Here is a 14,186-nt window from a genome sequence, read left to right as displayed (position 1 = left end):
AATTCAATTTTGAATCTGTTTTTTATTTATTCCAGAATCACATTTCCATGTTGGCTATGCAACTGCTAAATGTTTGGCCTTCTATCCTCATTGCTGGCAGCGTGGAATTATAACCACCACAGATCAGCCACGCAGAACTCAAAATGTCTCCCTAACCTGGAGTTCTGAATGGAGTTCTGAATGCAACCAGAACTCTAAACAACAAAACTATTTCTCACTCAAGGCAAAAATTCCAAATGGAAACTTATTGTAAGGAAGGTATTGAGGTTCCTTGATTCAATTAATATTTCACCAAATATGTTCTCTTTCGGTCCAGAAGTCAAAGGGCATATGCATTTAAGACAAAATAACTACATCTACACCGCAGACCTCCAAAGAGCCGGCTAATATCAGACCAGGGGATGCCAAGAAGAAGCCTAGGCCTGATAACCAAACCTATGCCAAGGACAGCAGGACGACTGCCACATTGCACAACATAAATAGGACGGGAAGACTAAGGTTACTGCTAGCACAGAACATTTCCTAGTCAGAAATACTAGGATGTTGAGTTGTGGGTGGTGGAGGTTTGATGATCTATTGTTGTGCATCTGTATACTTTGAATAAAAACTAAATCATGGATTTGCTCATCTTCTTTATACAATACAGGCCGATACGGCTAATAATGAATTTGCCACTTGTAACTGGCAAAAAAAGTTATCATTGCTAAAGTATGAACATTTTTGGTATTAGCTTGGGTTCATATTAGAGGTCTTCACGGGTCCAACAGACCCAAAATTCCAAGATCCGACCCAGGAGCCGAGCGGGTCCGGGTGCTAAATTCTGACTTTTGTTTCAGACCTGGGTCGGGTCTGATATAATTGCGACGGCTCTCAGGTATGTGCAATTCAAATGTATTTACCGACTGGACCCGGTTGGACCCGTCCTCTGTTCATTTAATGTGTGAGGTGATGAGAACTGTGTGAGCTTGTTATGTCAGCCAATTGCAACTCAATAAAACGTATAGCTTATGTCCAGCTGAAACTGGTTCCGGCTGCTCACCTCACGTGTGCCTGCTGCTGAGTAGAGAGAGAGAGCGCAAGTGAAAGGATCCTTGACCACTATTGATTGTGAAGATGGATGCCTTTTTCACTGAAGTAAAACGAAAGTTAGAGGAGAAAGAGAAAAGCAGCCGACAAGTGGAGTGTCCTCTGTAAGGGACAAGTTTTAATGGAAAAAGATGAGAAGAACGTTGGCGCGGCCAAATAGACTGTGTGCAACTTGCTATTCATCTTATATGCAATTTTCTAACTTTTATTTATTTTCGTATTTATTATCATTTGTTTTATCATTATTATTCGATATCATAATTATTATTATTACTATTATTTGTATTATTATTATAGGCCTATTTGAGAATCTAAAGCAGTTCTTTAAATATGCAGAAAGTGATTTTTATTTCTCATTTCCAATGGCTAAATTAAGTTTGAACTGTCTTTCTAATTTTGTGCTCTGTATTTAGAAAAAGATGCATTAAAAACTAGTCCTGTTGTAAAATAAATATAATTAGCCTATTGTTTTAATTTGTGGGGTAGACCTATAGGCACTCGCCTTTGTTTAATTGCTGCAATATAGGCCAGTTCTTTAAATACGCAACAATTGTTTTATGTCATTCTTGAGCCATTTCCTTTGGCCAAATGAAGTTCCCACTGTAATGAAAAGGAAAAACCAAAGCTGGCGGAATTAAAAACGATTTAATGCTGAAATATAATAACCTGTTCTTATTTTCCCTATAAACAACAATTTGCCTTAATTAGGGTAATATCAAAAGTAAGAAACTTTTGTGAAGGTTTGATGTGGTATGGCTATTATTAGGCTTAACTACTGCAGGCCTATGAAGGCAGTATGAACCGGCGCTCCAACAGTTGAACTTGAGAAAGAATGTTTTATGCCTACCAGAGTTACTCTAATCTAACAATATAATGCTCATCTTTATAAAATATTCTGATAGAAAATTGAAGAAATAGCCACCCTCTGTATGCATATACAGTGGATTCAAAAAGTATTCAGACCCGTTTTTCCCACATTTTGTTATGTTACACTATGAAAGAGCTCCAGGGTTCTTCTGTGGAGATGGGAGAACCTTCCAGGAGAACAACCATCTCTGCAGCACTCCACCAATCAGGCCTTTATAGTAGTGGCCAAATGGAAGCCACTCAGTAAAAAGGCACATAACAGCCCGCTTGGAGTTTGCCAAAAGGCACCTAAAGGACTCTCAGACCATGAGAAACAAGATCTGATGAAACCAAGATTGAAATCTTTGGCCTGAATGCCAAGCGTCACCTCTGGAGGGAACCTTCCACCATCCCTACGGTGAAGCATGTTGGTGGCAGCATGGGATGTTTTTCAGCGGTAGGGACTGGGTGACAGTCAGGATCGACGAGTCAAGATCAAGGGAAAGATGAATGAAGCAAAGTAGAGAGATCCTTGATGAAAACCTGCTCCAGAGCGCTCAGGACCTCAGACTGGGGCGAAGGTTCACCTTCCAACAGGACAATGACCCTAAGCACACGGCCAACACAACGTAGGAGTGGCTTCGGGACAAGTCTCTGAATGTCCTTGAGTGGCCCAGCCAGAGCTCGGACGTGAACCCGATCTAACATCTCTGGAGAGACCTGAAAATAGCTGTGCAGCGACGCTCCCCATCTAACCTGACAGAGCTGGAGAGGATCTGCAGAGAACAATGGGAGAAACTCCCCAAATACAGGTGTGCCAAGCTTGTAGTGTCATACACAAGAAGACTCAAGGGTATAATCTAAGCCAAAGGTGCTTCAACAAAGCACTGATTAAAGGGTTTGAATACTTCTGTAAATGTGATCTTATTTTAGTACATTTGCACACACAAAAAAAGGATCTTGCTTTGTCATTATGTGGTATTGTTAAGGCTGTAATGTAATTTTTTTTGGGAAAAGGTCAAGGGGTCTGAATACTTTCCGAATGCACTGTATATCTGTATAGCAGAAGTAGCTTATTTGACAAGGACAAAAAAAATCCATGTCGTTGTCAGGAACATGACTCCGGCATATCTCCACCTTTCTCTCGGTCTCTAGGGCTATAGGCCTAAAATTCTCTTCCTTTATATTTATATTTGTAATATTAATATCATATAGTGGATGCCTAGACATATAATCTAACAATATAATGCTCATCTTTATAAAAATATTCTGACCGAAAATTCACAAATTAGCCTCCTTCTGTATGCATATACACGGAGTATACCAAACAGCAGCGTAGCCTAGTGGTTAGAGAGTTGGACTAGTAACCAAAAGGTCGCAAGATCGAATCCCCGAGCTGACAAGGTACAAATCTGTCGTTCTTATTGAAAATAAGAATTTGATCTTAACTGACTTGCCTAGTTAAATAAAGGTAAAAGAATTAGGAACACCTCCCCCTCTGCCCTCAGAACGGCTTCAATTCGTTAGTACATGGACTCTACAAGCTGTCGAAAGCTGGCCCATGTTGACTCTAATGCTTCCTACAGTTGTGCCAAGTTGGCTGAACGTCCTTTGGGTGGTGGACCATTCTTGATACACACTAAGAACTGTTAAGCGTGATAAACCCAGCAGCTTTGCAGTTCTTGACACCAACTGGTGCATCTGGCACCTAATACCATACTCCATCCAAAAGGCACTTCAATTTTTCATCTTGCCCATTCACCCTCATACACAATCCATGTCTCAATTGTCTTAAGGCTTAAAAATCTTTCTTTAACCTGCCTCCTCCCCTTTGTCATGACGTGGCCCTCTTCGGATATAGCAAGCACCAACTCTCTCTCTCTCTCACCACCTCTCTCTTCCCACTACACCCAGGCTCTGTTATCTCAGGATGTAAATTCCTGGAGGAGACTCTCTCCCTCATGCAGTATAGAGAGAGAGGGTTCACAGTAGAACAAAGGAACCTATTCTACATCACAGAACTTGAGAACTGAACAATGTCCATGTTTTGGAGAAGGCGTAAACGGTCGGTGGAGAATCCAGCTATGAACGGTCCATTTTGTTTTATGACAATACAGCCACATTACCATAACTCTGTTTATAAAGGAGCCTCCGTTCTGAGGCTTGCATCTAATTATTGTATAAAATGAATGAGTAAAGATGAAACTATTTGTGAAATTGTGTAATGTGATTTTAAACCGTTAATGTGAGAGAATTGTATTTCTGTTTAAAGTTTCACTAAGTCATTGGGCCACCCCCATGAGCACAGACATCAATCTGGCGTCATGGGACAGCCTTTTCTGCTGTTCTGAATAAAAAACCCACCTAGAGAATTCCACTTGAGACCATGCGTACCTTGATTACCGAGAGGGCTAAGGTTTGAGTAGAGACCATGCATACCTTCAGTATAAGCTAAGGTTGTAATGGTTGTTAAACTCAGACTATTGATACCGACAGAATAAGAGCAAATCTTCGATACTAATTATTAGTCTGCAGCAGTATCGCTGTAATTAGCGATACTAATTACTAGTCTGCATTTTTGTCGACTGAATGCGAAGACCGACAACCGCCGAAACATCTATTCTATAAGAACATTTCTGAATGTTACTCTGAAGTATCCATTCTAACCATAGATTCCAGGGACGCAGAGAGAATCTCGGATGAACTTTCCAATAGAAAAGGACGATTCCAACAGAGATCACGACGACACACTGAGCGTAAATATATATATTGATGGCAATTATTCCCGCCATTATTAGCATTTCAATTATTATAATTATCAACTGTGTAGTGTCTTTTGTCTTTCGCGCCCTTCTCAGTCCCTTTGTCTACCAAGCCGCCATACCGGTTTAGCCCACTAGGGCACATCCCCTATCATTTCCTTGTAACCATACCTACTGTTGGTTTGTTTGTTATGCATTTCTGTGATTATTTAGTTAGTTAGTAAATAAATTATTAAGACAATTGATGTATGGATGATTCATAGCAAAGACTGGGTTCGTGCAGATAACCAACAATTGACGTTTGGAATGAGACTAAGGTGAGGTAAAGAATAATTCATTAATTAGAAGACTAATTGATCAGATATTAAAATATCTGAAAAGTTATATTAGGAAAATTATAACTTTGTAATCTGAAGATTTTCCTTGGTTCCCCGACTTCCTAGTTAATTACATTTACATGATTAGTTTAATCACGTAATAATAATTACAGATAATTGATTTGATAGAATAACAGTCTTCACCTTAATGATGACAAAGACACGACACCTTCATCTACACTCATTGAATTGGATTTAAAAAGTGACACCAATAAGGGATCATAGCTTTCATCTGGATTCACCTGGTCAGTCCATGTCATGGAAAAAGCAGGTGTCCTTAATGTTTTGTACACTCAGTGTAACGGCAGGATAAAGAAATCCATGTCGTTGTCAGGAACATGCCGCAGGCATATCTCCATCTTTCTCTTGGCCCCTAGGGCTATAGGCCTAAGCTTCTCTTCCTTTATATTTACTTTTCTAATATAAATATCATACAGTGGACGACTAGGCCAGTGGACACCATGCATACAATGCCCTGATGCATTCAGTGCTCAAATCCCAGCTGAACCGTGAGGTGGATAATTATTGTTTTAGGAAAGTAAAAACCAATAAAACAGGCTATAAAGTTTTGAATATGCTACATATCAAAACACAACAAATAGTTTTGGGGGAATTTGGTACAGGCAGTTTTTAAGGACACGTAACTGTGGATAATTTGCCCAATACCCTATCACTCGTTTCTTGATTCTGCTGGCAGCGCCCAGTTGGAGGTTTCTTTCTTGCTCTCTTTCGGATCTGAACGGGTCTCTCAGATCCAAACCAGCACGGGCCTGTTTGTCCACAGGCTTTATTCGGGAACGGGTCTGAGTGACCGCCTCACTGTCCTCGGGTCTCCGCCTTCTTCACCACACTGTCTGTGTGGGTGGACCATTTTAGTTTGTCCGTGATGTGTACACCTTCTCCACTGCTGTCCCGTCGATGTGGATAGGGGGGTGCTCCCTCTGCTGTTTCCTGAAGTCCACGATCATCTCCTTTGTTTTGTTGACGTTGAGTGAGAGGTTGTTTTCCTGACACCACACTCCGAGGGCCCTCACCTCCACCCTGTAGGCTGTCTCGTCGTTGTTAGTAATCAAGCCAATCACTGTTATGTCGTCTGCAAACTTGATGATTGAGTTGGAGGTGTGCATGGCCACGCAGTCATGGGTGAACAGGGAGTACCGGAGGGGGCTGAGCACAGGAAGCCAGAGTTAGATTAGAGTTAAATCTCCTATCTGATTTGAGCAGACACATCAGAGGTAGGGCAGGTCTGCATTCACCGCCAAGTTCCTTTAGCATTAGACAGACAGGGAGATAAAAATCGGGGAAGCCTTGACCCAATTCTCCTGGCTCACCACTGATCTTTGGTGTTAAGTGGAGTTGGTCTTTGTCTTTTCTCAAAGTGGCTCTGATCTTGAATGCTGAGTAAGGAGACTGATCAATGCTTGTTGATGTGGCCACAATGGTGTTGAAGAAACACACAGGTTGGGCGATATTACGATCGCATAGGCTAATGAATAGGCTGTCAATCATCATTGATGGTGACGACATCGTGATATGACAGATGATGGTTTGGCCTATTTGAACTTGACTGGCGCCCTGCAGTAAATAACGGAGTATCGTAGTGCGCAGCAGGGCAGCACACAAGTGTCATTCCGAGTAATCTGCCTATTCCTACTTGCTATTGCCTATTTCAATAAATATGTGATACAAAAAGCAAGAGGGGAATGTAGGCCAGACAGAGCAAAGAATTCCACCAAAGAAGCGCAAAATGTCCAGTCAGAAAATATTGTTTCTCTCTCCTTCTGTTGGCTGCATGGATTTTAGACTATAGCCTAAACCTATTCATTTTAATTGTTTTAATTATAACAGACACTCCTTAACTATGTTGCATTTAGCTGTTAAAAAAATAAATAAACTTTGGTACCACGTTCATCTGTACAAACAATAGTACACAAGTATAAACGCCATGGGACCACGCAGCCGTCATACTGCTCAGGAAGGAGACGCGTTCTGTTTCCTAGAGATGAACGTACTTTGGTGGGAAAAGTGCAAATCAATCCCAGAACAACAGCAAAGGACCTTGTGAAGATGCTGGAGGAAACAGGTACAAAAGTATCTATATCCACAGTAAAAACAAGTCTTACAATGACATAACCTGAAAAGCCGCTCAGCAAAGAAGAAGCCACTGCTCCAAAACCGCCATAAAAAAAAGCCAGACTACGGTTTGCAACTGCACATGGCGACAAAGATCGTACTTTTTGGAGAAATGTCCTCTGGTCTAATGAAACAAAAATAGATCTGTTAAGTTTGGAAGAAAAAGGGGGAGACTTGCAAGCCGAAGAACACCATCCCAACCGTGAAGCACGGGGGTGGCAGCATCATGTTGTGGGGGTGCTTTGCTGCAGGAGGGACTGGTGCACGTCACAAAATAGATAGCATCATGAGGTAGGAAAATGATGTGGATATATTGAAGCAACATCTCAAAGACATCAGTCAGGAAGTTAACGCTTGGTCGCAAATGGGTCTTCCAAATGGACAATGACCCCAAGCATACTTCCAAAGTTGTGGCAAAATGGCTTAAGGACAACAAAGTCAAGGTATTGGAGTGGCCATCACAAAGCCCTGACCTCAATCCCATAGACAATTTGTGGGCAGAACTGAAAAAGTGTGTGCGAGCAAGGAGGCCTACAAACCTGACTCAGTTACACCAGCTCTGTCAGGAGGAATGGGCCAAAATTCACCCAACTTATTGTGGGAAGCTTGTGGAAGGCTACCCAATACGTTTGACCCAAGTTAAACAATTTAAAGGCAATGCTACGAAATACTAATTGAGTGTATGTAAAACTTCTGACCCACTGGGAATGTGATGAAAGAAATAAAAGCTGAAATAAATAATTCTCTCTACTATTATTCTGACATTTCACATTCTTAAAATAAAGTGGTGATCCTAACTGACCTAAGACAGGGAATTGTTACTAGGATTAAATGTCAGGAATTGGGAAAAATTGAGTTTAAATGTATTTGGCTATGGTGTATGTAAACTTCCCACTTCAACTGTATACTGTAGATATGGCTCTGTGGTAGATTGATTCAATCCAGCCCACATAACTAGGGTAAGATAGTCCATTCCTCATCAGTCAATACTCCATCACAGCCCGCCACACATACACGCGCTCCATGCGGACACTCCTCCATCAGAAAGCAAAATTAGAAAAGATATGCCTGCACTTAACCTATGCCCAGGCTTTCAACAACATTATATTTCATCAAGATTCGTCCAGTTGCATTCGATTTCCTCACTGTAGCCCAACTGAAACTTTAGCCGTTTTTTTTTAACTTAAAAATAGAAATAAATAATTTTGGGGGGGTTGGCCAATAGGGGGCGATAGCATCGTATATCACAATGTTTTATTGGTACATAATCACGATAGGACAAAGATTGACATCTCCCAACCCTAACACGCACACACAGAGAGAGAGAGAGAGAGAGACACACAGACACACACCGCTGTGACATAGCTGCTGAGGCAAGACATTGGAGGTAGTTCACACAGATTTGACAGCAGTTGTCTCGCCCTTATGGACAGGGTTAAGTTACTCACACGCACACAGACTCACACACAGACTCACACACAGACTCACACACAGACTCACACACAGACTCACACACAGACTCACACACAGACTCACACCCCTCTTCTCTCTTTTCCTTCCTAACCACCGCTCCCCTCCCTCCCTCCCAGTTCATTCCTTCAGCATGATTCATCGGCCTAATCTTAACTCCTTGGGATGCACTCTGCATTCCAACACTCAAACACACAAAAGCCACAGCATATGTTTGGGATCAAACGTGGACATTTAGTAGAGGCCCATCTAGAACAGGAGCTGTTAGCAAAATAGTTTGAGAAACCTTACCCAATGTGAATGAATAATACTGGATTAGGCCGTTTCAACTACTCCTCCCTTGTACCTTCACTAAGGAATATAACGCTCAAAAGGTCAGGGTAAGGACTGGATAGAGATCCTATTATTACTAAATAACTAAAGTCATTGAGGTGTTAGTATTGGTTTCCTCAAAATTCCATGTTCAATTTGATATGGAAAACAATTGTCCTACGTGAGTACCTAGATATCATTTGAATTCAAATGTTGGCATTCAGGTCATTGCATGCCAAAACCAGACGGACCACACAGGCTCTGTTGACCTAGTTCTGTTCCTCACCGACCTAAAATTATTTGGCAACATGTTGTCCGCAGGCATTGGTCTAGACATCATTTGCACCATGTCTAAAAGAAGAAAAAAAGTCTACAGGGTATTCTTGTCTTTCTGAGACAAGGGCACCTTACCACCTATTGCTTTAGAGTAATCAATGTGAATGTTTTCTATGGCCACACAGGATAGTAATGAAAGTCTTATTGTAAATGACAGTCATTCATGACCCATTCACATTTCTTCTAAGGTGAGGAAAACAACAAATTATCTCATTTGGGTGCACTACCCCTTTAAGTTTGCCTCTGCTTCCAGCACAGTTCTGCTCTGTCTATGACAGCCTTGTAGGGCTCTGGCCAGTCAGAGTATGAGGTCAGTTTCTCCGTTCATTGCCTCTGGGGTTTTCTGACTCAGCCAGTGGTATAAATTTTGTCTGTTTGGAAGGAAAACAGTTTCCCTCCACTCTCTGTGCCACCTCCCTGTCAATTCTGCCCAAAAGAATGGACTGTGCTCATACCAGACCCCTCCTTATGTGAGCGCTCGCTCTCCTTCTGTGAGCGCTCACTCTCTCCTTCTGTGCTCCGCTTCTGTGAGCCCTCTCTCTCCCCTTCTGTGCTCACCTTCTGTGAGCCCTCTCTCTCCCCTTCTGTGCTCACCTTCTGTGAGCCCTCTCTCTCCCCTTCTGTGCTCACCTTCTGTGAGCCCTCTCTCTCCCCTTCTGTGCTCACCTTCTGTGAGCGCTCTCCCCTTCTGTGATCACCTTCTGTGAGCACTCTCTCTCCCCTTCTGTGCTCACCTTCTGTGAACTCTTTCTCTCCCCTTCTATGCTCTCCTTCTGTGAGCCCTCTCTCTCTCCTGCTGTGCTCTCCTTCTATGAGCTATCTCCTTCTGTGCTCTCCTTCTATGAGCCCTCTCTCCTTCTGTGCTCTCCTTCTATGAGCTCTCTCTCTCCTTCTGTACTCTCCTATGAGCGCTCTCTCTCTCCTTATGTGCTCTCCTATGAGCTCTCTACTGTGCTCTCCTTCTGCGAGCTCGCTTTCCTTCTGTGGCACACATCAACTCCATCATCCCAGATAACCCACTCCAATTTGCATACTGCTCGTCTACAGAAGATGTAGTCTCAATTACACTCCACACTGCCCTTTCCCACCTGGACAAAAGGAATACCTATGTGAGAATGCTGTTTATCGACTACAGCTCAATCAATGTTCAACACCATAGTGCCCTCCAAGCTCGTCACCAAGTTCGGGACCCTGGGACTGAATACCTACCTTCCTGACGAGCCAACCACATGTGGTGAGAGAAGGTAACAACACCTCTGCCATGCTGACCCTCAACATGGGGCTGCCCTGGGCTGTGTGCTTTGCCCCATCCTGCACTCCCTGTTTACCCACGACTGTGTGGCCACACACACAACTCCAACTCCATCATCAAGTTTGCTGACGATACGATGATGGTAGGCCTGATCACCATCGGCGATGAGACAGCCTACAAGGAGATCGGATACCTCTCTCTATCAACGTCAGCAAGACCAAGGGGCTGATCATGGAATACAGAAAACCGTGGGGGTGTACACCTCCCACCCACAGGGCCGCAGCGGAGAGGGTCAAGAGCTTCAAGTTCCTCTGTGTCCACATCACTGAGGACTTAACACGGTCCTCTCACACCAACACAGTCATGGAGATGGCAAGGCAGTGCCAGAGGGTGGTGCGGACAGTCCAGCGCATCGCTGGGGGTGATTACCTTTGATGTTCTTCGTCAGAATGCACTCCCAGGACTTCTACTTCAATAAGAAATGTTGGTTTGGTCCCAAATAATCCATCGTTATATCCAAACAGAGGCGTTTTGTTTGTGCGTTCTAGACACTATCCGAAATGGTAAATCAGGGTTACGAGCATGGCGCATTTCGTGACAAAAAAATTCTAAATATTCCATTACCGTACTTCGAAGCATGTCAACCGCTGTTTAAAATCAATTTTTATGCAATTTATCTCGTAAAAAAGCGATAATATTCCGACCGGGAATCTGCGTTTCGGTAAATAGAGGGAAAAAAAGAAAGACGGGGGCAACCAGTGCACGCGCCTAAGCCCACTGTCCCTTGATCGGCCACTTGACAAAGGCGATAATGTGTTTCAGCCTGGGGCTGGAATGACGACATTCAGCTTTTTCCCGGGCTCTGAGAGCCTATGGGAGCCGTGGGAAGTGTCACGTTACCACAGAGATCCTTTGTTTTGGAAAGAGATGTCAAAGAAAGCCAATAAATGGTCAGACAGGCCACTTCCTGTAAAGGAATCTCTCAGGTTTTTGCCTGCCATATGAGTTCTGTTATACTCACAGACACCATTCAAACAGTTTTAGAAACTTTAGGGTGTTTTCTATCCATATCTAATAAGTATATGCATATTCTAGTTACTGGGTAGGAGTAGTAACCAGATTAAATCGGGTACGTTTTTTATCCGGCGGTGTAAATACTGCCCCCTAGCCCTAAGAGGCTAGCTAGACTGTAAACTCTCCTTCCAGACTCATATTAAACATCTCCAATACAAAATTAAATCTAGAATCGGCTTCCTATTTCGAAACAAAGCCTCCTCCACTCACGTCGCCAAACATACCCTCGTAAAACTGACTATCCTACCAATCCTCGACTTCGGCGATGTCATTTACAAAACAGCCTCCAACACTCTACTCAGCAAATTGGATGCAGTCTATCACAGTGCCATCCGTTTTGTCACCAAATCCCCATACACCACCCACCACTGCAACCTGTATGCTCTCGTCGGCTGGCCCTCGCTAGACATTCGTCACCAGACCTACTGGCTCCAGGTCATCTATACGTCTTCGCTAGGTAAAGCTCCGCCTTATCTCAGCTCACTGGTCACGATAACAACACCCACCTGTAGCACGTGCTCCAGCAGGAATATCTCACTGGTCATCCAGTCATTGGCAAAAATCGCTGAAGTTGGAGACTTCTCCCCCTCACTAACTTTAAACATCAGCTATCTGAGCAGCTAACCAATCGCTGCAGCTGTAAATAGCCCATTCAATCTACCTACCTCATCCCCATATTGTTCTTATTTACTTTTTGCTCTTTTGCACACCAATATTTCTACTTGCACATCTATCACTCCAGTGTTAAATTGCTAAATTGTAATTACTTCGCAACTATGGCCTATTTATTGCCTTACCTCCTCACGCCATTTGCACACACTGTATATAGACTTTTTCCCCCTTGCTATTGTGTTATTGGCTATACGTTTGTTTATTCCATGTGTAACTCTGTGTTGTTGTTTGTGTCGCACTGCTTTGCTTTATCTTGGCCAGGTTGCAGTTGTAAATGAGAACTTGTTCTCAACTGGCCTACCTGGTTAAATAAAGGTGAAATGAAAATAATATGATCTATATTATTATCACTCCATTGTTGGGAAAGAGCGCTCAAGGTAAAAATGAATTTGACTAATATTTTACACCTGTTGTATCCTGTGCACGTGGCGAATAAAGTTTGATGTGTTACGGTGTGGAGGATTGGGAGTTTGTGTCCTGGTTGGGACAGAGTTTCCACTTGTGTCACCCGTGTGTGTGTGCGTGAATGTGTGAACGTCTGTGCATAATTAAGGGTCAACACTTACCACTCTCAGCAGCCTCCTCTGCTCCTTGAAGGTGGCGCAGCAGCCCAGCACTCCCGTCACCATGACGATGGCCCCGGCAAGGATTAGGATATAGGCGGAGGCGGCGTAGGTCGCGGAGGAGAGCAGGCTGATGTAGTCGCTCTTCTCCACCAGCGTCCAGATGCCCACCGCCATCACCACGCCCCCTGCCAGCTGGGAGGACAAAGTACAGAGGAAGAATTAGACAGAATTAGACACACAGGCTAGTAGATAGTGGGCTGACACCGAAAACAGTGAAGTTGATCGATCTACGTCGAGGGAGGAGCTGATTGTTTTGTATACGACAATGAAATCTTCTTATGATTACTGTAAAATTTGTCGTCACCTTCAATTCTTGCAAAAAAGTACATTTGAAAAGGTATATCTCAAAAGTCTTCAGGTAAATTTGCAAACTGCTAAACTTGGAACCAATTAGAACTCCTGCACATACCCTTCTTGATGAAGGCAGACAATGGCCTGCTCCTAAGATGTAAACACAGCCTCTGATCTGCTTTCAGTGTGTTAAGAGGATCTAACGTTAGCTCCCAAAGACTGAAATAAGATCAATATCGGTTTTCAAGTGCACTTGAAACATGCAGCATGCAATATGAATGGTCTTGATCATATGGAGAGGTAACTATTGAAAGCTCGCCAATGTTACAGTTGACTAGCCTAGCCAGCTAATACTGTAAATGTCAATGTGCCTGCTCAGGAAGCTAGTGTTTCATTAGCTATCTCTGTCAGTGAATTCAATAAAGAACCATGTTTTGGCATGATTGTCTGATTTCAAGGAACTAGCTGCAGGCTTAAATAAACGTTCAATCAAATAATTAGCATAGAAACCCAAATAAATGCATGTAGATAGAAAGATATACAGAGCATTATTCAGACCCCTTAACTTTTCCACATTTTGTTACGTTACAGCCTTATTCTAAAATGGATCAAAATAAATGTTTTCCTCAATCTACACACTAGAACCCATAATGACAACGCGAAAACAGGTTTCTCAAAATGTACCTTATTTACATAAGTATTCAGACCCTTTGATATTAGACTCAAAATTGAGCTCAGGTGCATCCTGTTTCCATTGATCATCCTTGAGATGTTTCTACAACTTGATTGGAGTCCACCTGGGGTAAATTCAATTGATTGGACATGATTGTGAAAGGCACACACCTGTTGATATAAGGTCCAACAGTTGACAGCGCATGTCAGAGCAAAAACCAAGCTATGAAATCAAAGGAATTGTCCGTAGAGCTCAGAGACAGGATTGTGTCGAGGC

At 42.9% G+C, this 14,186-nt stretch overlaps 1 protein-coding gene across 1 annotated transcript in view; it reads right to left on the bottom strand.

The window, feature by feature from the left end:
* LOC106587086 (CD151 antigen) overlaps nucleotides 1–14,186 on the bottom strand; it is a 41,491-nt gene that overhangs the window by 7,364 nt on the left and 19,941 nt on the right. Inside the window, exon 3 of the mRNA XM_014175028.2 lies at nucleotides 12,887–13,078. Within this exon, the coding sequence (XP_014030503.1) occupies nucleotides 12,887–13,078 (192 nt within the window). The remainder of the gene's footprint in view (nucleotides 1–12,886; nucleotides 13,079–14,186) is intronic.

This window comes from Salmo salar, chromosome ssa26 (genome assembly GCF_905237065.1).
Source record: "Salmo salar chromosome ssa26, Ssal_v3.1, whole genome shotgun sequence".
Classification (NCBI taxonomy): Eukaryota; Metazoa; Chordata; class Actinopteri; order Salmoniformes; family Salmonidae; genus Salmo; species Salmo salar.
Note: the sequence above shows the minus strand (reverse complement) of the source record. Positions and strands in the feature narration are given on the sequence as shown.